This window comes from Daphnia pulex, chromosome 12 (genome assembly GCF_021134715.1).
Source record: "Daphnia pulex isolate KAP4 chromosome 12, ASM2113471v1".
Taxonomy (NCBI): Eukaryota; Metazoa; Arthropoda; class Branchiopoda; order Diplostraca; family Daphniidae; genus Daphnia; species Daphnia pulex.
The window spans coordinates 364,044-375,563 of record NC_060028.1 but is presented as its reverse complement, the minus strand read 5'-3'; the positions used below and the strand labels follow the sequence as shown (position 1 = coordinate 375,563).

Sequence of the window (11,520 nt, the reverse complement as noted above, 5' to 3'; positions counted from 1 at the left end):
GATGTTCACTTGAAATCAGAAAAACTTGTTCAGCGATCATTACTTGATCGAGTTGTTTTGAAGTAATTTCATATTGATATCGATTACTGGGTGGCAGACGTGGTGGCCGAGTGGTTAAGGCGACAGACTGCTAATCTGTTGTGCTCTGCACGCATGAGTTCGAATCTCATCCACGTCGAAACATACCATCATTAGAGGAAAATAAATTAAATAGACATTTTAAAAGATTTTAAAATTGATGCGATTTATTTATTTGCCAATGTTTCCATTTATGTGTTATATGTGGATTTGTTCGTAATCGTTTTCTTTTTTTTTATTTAAAAAAAGGGAGAATATTTTAGGAAGTGACTGGCGACGTTACCGATCCACCAGAACTTGCTCGTGAGTCGTGAGTTAGGAACGTTCAAATACCGAATGAGATATGTCATAGTCAACTTTTTCCCAATTTTAAGTCTCTGTATTGCCAAAGTTTTAAATAAAAAGTGTGTCTTAATTACTTGTCTATGCTTTGTATTCACGTTCGAATTTGGTTAAAACTGAATGCCAGTTTCTGTAATCAATTTTAAATCCTATTACTAGATGCCGCTGCTGTTTGTAATGGCGGCTGTTTCTCAGACAAACATCGGTTATGTTGAAGTTAGGAAAAGAAATCGAATTTCAGTGTTCGTTGATGTGATCCAAATTTGTTTTGACTTCTCAGGTTTACAATGATCAAATTTATATACTTCCAATAACCGGAATAACGTAATTCCTACCGCAGTCGCCACAACAACCAACAGTTTGGACATCGACTTTCAATCAGCTGCCAGCAATAAATCTAACAGCGCCATATATAATTGGCAGTTGACTTTTTCTGTGACGGTATTTCTTTTGCATCAACAATTCCTAAGATATTTTCTTGTTTTAAACATCATTCAAACACTTCCCTCGACAGAGCCAAGGGAGTTCTTGTTCCGTTTCTGATTCAGCAGGAACCAACCACATACCAGATCTGCTGGATGAAAGTCAAATTATGCCTTACTATATTCATCACCCATGTGATAAAGGTAAGCATCCATATCACTGATCACCACACTTCTGCAATACTTCATGACAATTTCTTTAGCGTCAGGAAATTTATCTCAACTTGAGGAATAATGCTGTTGGTTGCTGTGAATGCCATTTTTACTGCTTTTTCATCATGAACATTTCAGTGCGCTTCTTAGAAAAGGTAAAGATTGATATGTTTTATTCATTTTTATTTTTCATTAATGTAATACATTTTGTTTTTACAGAGCTCGCAAGATCCCCATCTATGAGAAGAGTGACTTCCACCAATGTCTTCTCCATCCTTATCTTCGCGAGGTCCGCTCATCTAGCTTCACTGCTTTGTATGAACTGCTACACAACTTGTCTTTCTTCATTGATGAGTTGGATCACTTCAGTGTTCGCTTTCGCCCGCTGTGACACACCTGTAATCATTCACCACGGGATTATGCCCAGGTACCCAACAATTGACTTATTTTCGTAGTAGGTTATCTACTAATAGTCTAGTTGCGTTAAACTCTGTCTGTGTAAACTGTAATAGTTTCCAAAATCAGGCCCTTCTTACGCGCAAACGAAGTTTTACTTGGACGTTTCTTTTTTCTAACGCTAGATGGCTTTTTGATAATTTGCAGCTGTCAAAACAGTCAGTTTCAGTTGCTTTGCACATCTCTTTAAACATTTATTGGCAGTTATTTTGTTGAAATAATTAGGGATAACTGACGATTACTATTTGAGCAACAAAGCTCACTTGTTAGATTTTCGAAAATTGCATTTTTTTTCTACTTCCGGTTTTCTCATTTCAGTCAGTAGTTTAGTAAATATTCATTCTACGTACAAAAGAATCACATATTCGTGATCCTCGTGAAATTTGTGGTAAAGCTCATGTAATTTTTTGTACGATTTCGTACTTCCGGTTTCGAAAATTTTCCTGAACTATATAGTTCAGGAAAATTCTCGATTTTGGCCAAAAATTGGATTTCGTTTAAAACATATCAGATCGACCCCAAATTTCATGGGGATCACGAATATCTGGTTTATTTTGACGACAGGTCAACAGTTGAGGAGCTATTGCTACTTCCGGTATACTTCCGGAAAATTTTCGACAAACTAGCAAGTGAGCTTTGTTCTGTGTATAGTTCTCAATATTGTAAGCTTGATTTTAAGTTAAAAAAATTGCATCTTTAAATCTTTAAGCTAAAAAACCTGTTTATTGTTTCTATCTGTATTATGTAACTTATATTGACATGTCACTAAATAAGAATTGTTTTCTCTTTATTCAGGTAGTGCAGAGGAAACGTCGAGAAGATGGACACCAAAACGTCGCCGGTATCTCCAAAATGTCGGCGCAGATCATCATTTGTTGTTGGTAATATGTCTGTGAGTGTTAGTTAACCCGTTGTCTGCCACGCCTTTGTTCTCCCCTAGCTCCTTAGCACGGGCTGCGTGCGCTGTTCGGCCTCGTGGTTTTCATGCCGCGGGGTTGGAAAGTCGCACCAGCCCAAAATCTGCCGCAAGGCGCCTATTAGGCAATGCACCAGTAGTTCCCCCTTTTCAGCACGGACTTGTCTGCAATGGCAAGTCCAACCTTGGTCATAGATCCTTAAGACGTGGCGCGTAGAGTAGTAGAGAGTACAACCTACGGGTTGTATGGTGTGGCAGCCAACGGGTTAACTTAAGTGTATGTATGTATGTATATGTGTATGTGACTTTAAAATGTGGTGGAATTGTGGGTGGAGGTGGGACAACAAAACAATTCCTGTTAATGTGTTTGTTCATTGTGTCTTAAATTATCCAACAGAATATAAGAGATGATTGCTCGCATTAAAAATTTTATTTTCTCCGGTTTGCTCATTTAAAACTAACGATCAATTTCAATTAACAATAATTATTAAGATGTAACAAAATCTGAACATAAAACAACATTTTAAATCTCACATTAAAGGCTTTCTTGTAGTAGGCAGGAAGCGTAGGTTGTGATGTAATATGCAAGTGCCTTAATGTTGCAGTAATTCGGGGCAGAGTAATACTTCGGTGCAGTAGGTCGGAGAAGCGGAAGCAGTGGTTTCATACTCGAGTGCCTTGTAGTTAACAGAGCTTCAGTGTAGTAGCCTGGAGCAGCGTAGATCATGGTGTAGTAGTTAGGGCAGCCTCTGCGCAGTAAGTAGGTGCTGGGTAGTACTTGACCGGCTCAGCTGCGAGTGTGTAGCTAGGGGCAGGGTGGGGCCTCGGTGTAGTAGCTGGTAGCAGAGAAAACTTGGAAGCCTTGGTGTAGTCAGCTTGAGCAGCATACGTAGTCGTGTAGTACTCTGGTGATGTGTTTGTGTAGTGCTTGGGATCCTCTGCGTGTTACTCGGTGATGTAATAAACTGGAGCCTCGGTGTAGTAACTGGGAGTGGAGTAACATTATTTGGCCTCGAGGTAGTAAATTGGAGCAGCGTAGGTTGTAGGGTAGTCGACTAGTCGTCCAAAGCCTTGGTGTAGTAACTGGTTGTCATCCACGTTGTCTTGTGGTTAGGCGACGGCGCTGCGATTTCGCCTCCACCATCCTCAGGAGACATCAGTAGACCAGTGGTGGACTCAGCCAGCAACGATACAACACGCAATCAACGATTAAACCCCCACAGCAACACGACGCCTAAATTGACTAACAATAATTAAAAATTATCATTTGAGTTATAAATGATTATTTGACTAACTATGTAAATAAAGAATATCTATGTAAAACACGGCATATTTACCCATGATTGCAATCAGGCCTTGATAGCTAAGTGACTTGATGATGTAGTACTTCGGAGCACCAGTGGAGTAGTGGAGGGCAGCCTTAGTTGTCGTGTAATAATCAGTGGCGTTGCTGGTGGTGAAGTGCACAGGAGCCTCAGTTTGATAGTAGCTTGAAGCAGAGTAATACTTTGGTTCCTCGGTGTAGAAAACTGGGGCAGCGAACGTGAATGTGTAATATTCCGTCTTTCGGTGTAGTACTTGGGGGCCTCGGAGCCTAACAGGTCGTTGCGTATGTTAATGTTGTGTGTAGTGAGACGGCGGCGTTGCAATTAGGTACCCGCCATACCCAGGAGACATCGGTACACAAGTGGTTGACTCAGCCATAAACGATACAACAGTCGACAGGAGCACGACGCCATAACTCACTACACAACAAATAATGGGAACATAAATATTGAATTATATCTAGGATATTACTTGGAAAAATTTTAACTGACACAAAACTCCGTGTAGAACAACCGAATATTTACCTTTGATTAAGAATTGGAAGAACACAGTGGTCGACCCGCTATAAGCGATAGGACCCTCAACAGCAACACGACACCAAAATTAACTAAAAATAAATAGAATTAAAAATTTCAGTTATAAATGATTAATTAACAATCATAAAAAATGTAGAATATTCAAACCATGGAAAACACAGCATATTTACCCATGATTGCGAACTGGTTGTGACTTGATGGTGTAGTACGTCGGAGCTTCAGTGTTGTACTTGGGGGCAGCTTAGGTTGTCGTGTAGCACTCGGGTGCGTTGGTGGTGTAGTTAACAGAAGCCTCTGTCAGGTAGTAGCTCGGAGTAGAGTCATACTTGGGTCCCTCGGTGTAGTAAACTAGGGCAGCGAACGTGGTGGTTTAATATTCGGCCTTTTCGGTGTAGTACTGGGGAGTCTCGGTGAAGTAAATGGTCGTAGAGTTGTGGCTGGTAGAGACTCAGCTCAAAGACCCTGTCATCAGAGGACCATCGACTGAATCCTGGCACATCACAGGCAGATACAACATCCAGCAGCAGCACGACGCCATAGTTAACTAGACGGTAAACGATTTGAAAATTAAACGTTATTCAATAATAACTGGCACATTGATCAATAGAAAAAATGTGGAATGAATCACAATTCTATGTTTAAAAAACAAAGCAAGAGTAATTACCCATATTTGCGAATTGGTATTACGACGAAGAATACAGTTGGTGCAGTTGTTACCGTGTGGGAGATGCTCACTCGACTGATGTCTGAGGCCTTTCCTCTCTCCTTTTATACAACTTTTTCTCACCCTTTCTCAAGCCTTGCGGAAATTCTACCTACTTGATAATGGTGTAACACGTTTCTTTCTCACCCAACCTCCGTCGCATGACAGTTTTACGTATTTTTCGCTGTGACCTTCAACCAAATTCATAGGAAAAGGTACTTGTCGATAATTTCCGATTTTACTTCCCTGTCCCTACCTCCTATGACCTTCAACAAAATTCATAGGAAATAATATTGATCGCTTATTTTCTAATTTCCTATTTGTTGTTAAATAGTTGATAAAAATTGTGTTTCCACAACCGTTATGCTGATCTACGACAACTGAACTCTACAACAGTAATTGAAAATGATTTATAAACACCTAAATCAATATTACATGTTGAAACTTTGAATGTAACAAGAAATATATGAATTTAAAAAGTGAATTTAAGAGTGACTTTTGTGACTTGACTTGTGACTAACTCCACCATCAATTAAAAAAAGAGAGAGAATAAAGAAGACTACGTATGGCATTTGGTGTGCAGTGCCAGGTAACACATTCTTAGCTATTAGGCGTCACTTTTACAAGTCACCACTCGTTTTCAAGTGTCGATTGCCGTACGTAAAAAATTTAATTGGCACTTACCTACTATTAAATAAAACAGGAAATATTGATGATGTCGGCCTGTCGACGACCGCATGCCGATTGATGACGTTCCACTGTCGATAGCTTCAGAGGAAAAGGGCGCGCACGTGCTAGGGGTCGGTCCAATTGGTAGTCTCTGATTAACGAATGAAAATTTTATCAATTAACGTGTGCGAAACATCCAAAAGGGCAAAATAAACGAAGACACCGTATGTTCACAAAAAGGGGTGAATGGTAAAAACAATTAAAATTTTCTCAGAGCCTTTTTTTTCTTTTGTTTTGGCAGTTTTGTGTTAAAACTAAACAAAAGAAATGAAATCTTGACGTATCAGGAATAAGTTAGATAACAAAATCAAACATTTAATGGAAATATTTGGTCACTTGTCAAATACAATTCCTAGAAACGACCCATGAGATGGCGGCTGTAATTAAAAACTCGTTACAAAAAAAGAAAAAAAAAAAGAAATGACCTTATTTTCCCTTCTTCCCAAATTTTGAAAGGCCCTTCTTGAACTTGAACGGCGAATAGATCCCACCCCCTCTTGGCCACAAAATCCTTTTCTCGAGAAAAATGGATAACGAGAATTCCGTGTAAGCGATTGCAGTTGCGAAAGAAAAAAGGCCAGTTGTTCGCAGTGACCCGTAGGCAGCAGATAGAATTCTACTCGCTCCAATTTTGTTTCTGTGTTGTTTCAATTGTAAGCAAGGCGATAAGATGGAATCAAGCCCTGGGTTCAGCATTCCTTCCATTGGCACTCCACTTCATCAACCGGAAGAAGACCAGCAGTTTTTAATTACTAACAGTCCCGTTCCAACGACCCAACAACAGCAAAATGCTTTCGTTCCACCCCACCAACAGATCAGCACTGGGTCACAAAACGTTTACAGTTTGCAAGGATTCACACCCCAGCACATGTTACAACCTCCTTCTACTTCGGTAATCAATTTAGCACTACGAGTCGACCACTTAACATATTAAACAGTATTGATCAGGTTCTACAACAAGCGTTAATGTCACCTGCTCCAAATCGAAGATCAAGTGCAGTTAATGCAGGTTCGCCCATGTCACAAGGAACCCCGGAAGGTGGAATATTTGGTCCTAGAACAATCGCTCCAGCGACACCCTACACACCAGCGTCTGCTGGTTCCGGAATTGTTCCTACGTTACAGTAAAGCAAAACCATTTCATGAATAAGGAAAAGTTAATTAAACAAGATTTTTAAGGAACATTGTTTCTACCGTCAATCTGGGATGCAAGTTGGACCTGAAACAAATTGCATTGCACGCACGCAATGCAGAGTACAACCCCAAACGATTCGCGGCCGTGATTATGCGAATCCGTGAGCCTAGGACGACAGCTCTCATCTTCAGTTCCGGGAAAATGGTGTGCACGGGAGCCAAATCTGAAGAAGAATCAAGATTAGCATCTAGAAAATACGCTAGAATCATCCAAAAACTTAACTTTCCCGTACTAAGACCCACCCACGTAAATAACAGAATCATATATGAACTAATTTGTTTTTAAATTATTGCAGGCAAAATTTACGGAATTCAAAATTCAAAATATAGTTGGCAGCTGTGACGTCAAGTTTCCTATTCGTCTAGAAGCCATCAGTTTAGCTCATGGGGATAGGTTTTGCAGGTGTGAGAGATTAACAATGTTAAGTTGAAAAGACTATGCAATTAAAATTTCTAATTCTTTTAATAGTTACGAAGCTGAAATTTTCCCAGGTCTAATTTACAAAATGAAACAACCTAAACTCGTGTTGCTCATTTTCTGTTCAGGAAAAATCGTTCTTACTGGTAAGTTAACGAAGTAACCGATTTTTGTTTAAAAATTGAATTCAAAATTCGCTTCTACTAGGCGCCAAAGTTCGCCAAGACATCTACGATGGATTTACCAACATTTATCCAATCTTAAGGAATTTTAAGAAGAAATAACATCTGTGGAAAAAGAAATTGAACGTACTGGGGGTTTTACTAAGTTTCTCTGCAATGTTGATTTCAATCCCGTTTCCGTGCAGTAGGGTAATCCTAGTATAATGTCGCATTCGCATTTCGTTGTCCCCTTCCTAGAAAACGAAAATGCAGACATTAGGAATAATTTAATTGTTTAAATTCTGTACTCAATCTTGATCCAATGTTTTAAAACAGCCGGAAATGTGAAATACAACAATTATTGAATGGTGAGTGCGAAAGGAATAATTATTCAATTGCGGTTAAGTGACGATAAAAATAGTCAACGGAAGATTTTTTAATGCTATCGCATATTTATAGTAGCGTATTTATGAGCAGCTGTGGGCTATGCATTAGGTGCACAAGCTGACTACTCTCATTAATCCTTCCCAACGGCCGTTCTGAATGAGTTGGGCTTGTAGCCTACATGTAGATATTAAGAGATAGTACATGCTTGATAGAAACTTCCGCTCTGCGCTGCTTTGCAAATATGCCCTTATTTTAAAAAATTATTTTAAAAATTATTTTAAAAAAAGGGGGAACTAACTTCCCGCCTCAGGTCTACGGACCAAAAAAGGAGCATGGGCTTGGCCACTGGGGGAAGTTACCGGTTAAATCTTTATCGAGATTGAATAGGTATGAATTTAAATGTTAAATTTTACGAAATCCGTTAGATGACCAGACCAAAGACTAGTTTCTATTTTTCTACAATTAGCTAAAGAAATTAAATTTGTAAATGGATTTTACCTGATGGATGTGAATGATCGCAAAAAAATATATATATTCAATCAAAGAAATATTAGAAAATTACCTTTAATTTGGTCACGTCGGCACGGTCTTAACAACGTGTCGTGTCTAGAGGGAATGGAGATCAATTAGGAAATTGCCTGGATATTACTGTGATCATGTCAACATGGTCTTAAAATAACGTGGGTTAAACTTTCAAACGGATTCTCACTTAGCGTGCCATCTCCAAAGTGATGCAAACTCCAAAGGATGAGTCGTCGCCATCATCTGCCGCCAGGGTATCAATCTCTATTGGACGATAATCCGGTATTCCATGCACTTCATTAATAATTAAATCCAATCAAAATTAAATCAAACAATTGAACAATGAACGTTGAGCGGAAAATTAACTACTTAAATTTACAGAAGGATTCCCCTGGATGTCCCGGCCAAAAACAAATAGAGGCTAGCATAGACGTTGAATTAATCCCGTTTCCACCTGTTTAAAAGGCTCAAATCTGCATAATATTAGTACCGAGAGTCAGGGGTCTGTAGATTCACTTGGAGATTCGGGAGGATAATCTCAAGTAATCACAGTCTGCACACTGGTGTTGGTTTGGTACAAGTAGTTGAAATATATTGTTTGTGTTTCGTCTCATGGACTCGGCGGTGGGACCTTCAGGTTTGCTTGCAAACTTGTTGTAAAATCCGACAGACTCAAGCGAAAGTGACAGTCCTTGAGAACAGTGACAACGCCCATCCCTGATGGCAAGGGGAAAATCCACCGAAACCCATTCGGTAATCCGGAAGGATCCGGGTATGTCTACAGAAATCGCCCTACATAAGCCAAATGTAGAACGTTATTGTCATCACATAATGCAAACTCCACCTGGGTGGAGCATATTTATTTTTCGAAATAATAAATAATAAATTGAAAAATTAACATCTTGTAATACAGCCTTTTCTTATCAACTATAGGCTACATAATTACTTACAGCCTTACACGTTCGGAATTCGGATCAGCGTTGGTCAACCGTAAATAATGGAAATATAAGAAATATTGGGTGGTAAATTTTTTTAATTTCCCACAACTGATCCTGACAGAACGACGAAACTTGTCAACTTTGCGGTAATAATAATTTTAATGGAGTAGCTTTAACCGAGTTCTAGTTTGTCTTCCATTTTTTAATCTTGCCGCCATAGACGACTGATCTCAAGAACCGTAAAGGATCAAGACTGGCCCCCGATAGAGCCCAAAAGTTTCCTACTAATGCCAATTATACAGCTACTTCAAAAGAGCAATGGTAGGGAATTCTTAAATAAAGAGGATTCATCACCGTTTTGTTAAGAACCTACAGGTTGCCATGCGCTCCATATTTAAGTGGGCATTTTTACATGATTTTCACGACGCTTGATTGTAAGAAATGGTGAAATAAATAACACTGCTGCAGGGTTCTACCCAATAAACGCCTTGCGGGTAACGCCCAATTGATACGGTTGATTAATATCCCTGCAGTTATACGGGAAGAAATAAAGTAGCTGCAAGCGATATTGCTCCTTCCTTACTTCAAAATCTTTCAACTTCGTCGATTAAATTTCTTTCTAGGTTTGTTACAAGAAAACTTGAACGAAAAGAATAACCTAAGGCATTTTTGAATAAACTTTTCGAATTCACATGTAAGGTACATCACGGACACGTTGACGTACCTTACATAAATAACTTTGCTGCATCGGGTGAATGCACAAATAACTGAGTGTTATTTTAAGTTACCAGCAACGTGGATAAAAAGTTAAGAAATAGTCGTCCGAATAACAATTTCAGTAGTAAAACTGAGCATGAATCGTTATCTTGTTCACTATACACGCCCATTAACTGTCTTCTTAGCAATTAGGAGTCGTCTAGAGCCGCTGACGCTGCTACTAGCTTCTCAAATAAAATCTGACTGAAGCTAATGAAGGGCAAAATTACTGCGAGCTATTTGAGTATGCGGTGTGGCTTCAACCACAGTTATCCTCGTGTTATGTTAATGGGCGATCAAACCTTGATTCTGAATAAAATTATTATAGGTTCGGTAAAAATCGGGGAGAATCCGCAACACAGTTATACAAAAGAATATTCTTAATTAAAAGAGAAAAAGTATAAGGCGATATTATCGCACGAAAATTTTAAACCAAAGAGAAACATATGTTCACTAACCTTGGAGAATACAGAATAGATGCTCAAATATGACATGAATTTGTTTTGCCAAATTTAAACCGATGAAGACACTGCCAAGCCTAGTTGCATAGCTACAGCGAAGTCAACTCAGTGTGTGGTATCCTCATTTAATCTGTAAAAACAAAAAAACTAGATTAATTCTTTCACAAGGCAGTAAGGCATTTCCTCAAAACAACTTTATAATAAGCAGTCTACAGACAATTATAGATAGAAACCAACATGATGGCAGCTAACAACGTTCGGGTAGAGCACACTATCTTGACAATCCTTCTTCACCAGAGAACAAATGTAAATCCTACCTGCACAAGAACATGCAAACAAATGTGCTTAATGAAATGAAACTAAGTAAAATAACCAGACCAAAATCAAAGTAACATACAAACAACCTGCAGGCTTTCTGGATCCTTCCGCAGTATCTGCAAAGCTTCTAGAAACAAAAGAAACAAACCAAATAATTAGCAAACATGTATAAACATCTATGTGAACTTTCTTTCACAAGAATTTTTTACTCTACAACCATGCTACAACCATTCAACTGAACTCCAAGACTGGTTATCACTAATCAAATATGCACACACATGTACACAGTAACAATGACAAACTGACGACGTACAATACTAATCACAGTTCATTTTTAACTTACAATAACACCTTCGACAGAATCAAATTTGATTTCAAGTCTAGAGTCGGCGAGTCGCAGACTCTTAACTTAACTTAACTTAACACCTAACAGAAGCCTGAGAACGTGAGGTGATAAAGGAAAAAGAAATGGCGGCCATCTTGAATTATTCCGTCCCCATAGTCCCGCAATTTAGGGCACCCTTCCTTCGACAGTATTACGCCAATATTTGTTTTCTTTTGTTTGGAAAAAGGAAACACCTGATTCTGCGAATAAGGATCGAACACTAAGTCACTAAAGTAAAAATAAACCAATTTAATAAAAA

At 38.8% G+C, this 11,520-nt stretch overlaps 1 protein-coding gene, 2 long non-coding RNA genes and 1 other non-coding gene across 9 annotated transcripts; 3 read left to right on the top strand and 1 right to left on the bottom strand.

Moving 5' to 3' along the window:
- The first annotated feature begins 96 nt into the window (after positions 1–96).
- On the top strand, positions 97–178 carry Trnas-gcu. Its single transcript has one exon. It is a non-coding gene; the product is annotated as a tRNA-Ser (tRNA).
- Positions 179–560: 382 nt separating this feature from the next.
- LOC124210083 lies at positions 561–1,479 on the top strand. Of its 2 annotated transcripts, XR_006881163.1 has the most exons (5): positions 561–636; positions 701–861; positions 935–1,046; positions 1,106–1,210; positions 1,275–1,479. It is a non-coding gene; the product is annotated as an uncharacterized LOC124210083 (long non-coding RNA). The 2 variants fall into 2 exon arrangements; XR_006881162.1 differs by having other exon boundaries at positions 583–861.
- Positions 1,480–2,842: 1,363 nt separating this feature from the next.
- On the bottom strand, positions 2,843–11,343 carry LOC124210082. Of its 5 annotated transcripts, XR_006881160.1 has the most exons (17): positions 11,220–11,343; positions 10,956–11,003; positions 10,796–10,875; positions 10,556–10,688; positions 8,894–9,195; positions 8,783–8,824; positions 8,591–8,697; positions 8,444–8,487; positions 7,646–7,748; positions 6,916–7,079; positions 6,695–6,835; positions 5,677–5,812; positions 4,954–5,258; positions 4,460–4,833; positions 4,278–4,360; positions 3,765–4,172; positions 2,843–3,670 (listed from the first exon to the last, which is right to left on the bottom strand). It is a non-coding gene; the product is annotated as an uncharacterized LOC124210082 (long non-coding RNA). The 5 variants fall into 5 exon arrangements; XR_006881158.1 differs by having other exon boundaries at positions 8,773–9,195; XR_006881159.1 differs by having other exon boundaries at positions 8,591–8,824.
- On the top strand, positions 6,107–7,655 carry LOC124210081 (TATA-box-binding protein-like). Its single transcript, XM_046608391.1, has 6 exons — positions 6,107–6,613; positions 6,670–6,845; positions 6,901–7,144; positions 7,212–7,318; positions 7,385–7,479; positions 7,541–7,655. The coding sequence occupies exons 1-6, from the start codon at positions 6,392–6,394 to the stop codon at positions 7,615–7,617; spliced, it is 921 nt and encodes a 306-aa protein (XP_046464347.1). The 5' UTR covers positions 6,107–6,391; the 3' UTR covers positions 7,618–7,655.
- Positions 11,344–11,520: the final 177 nt, after the last annotated feature.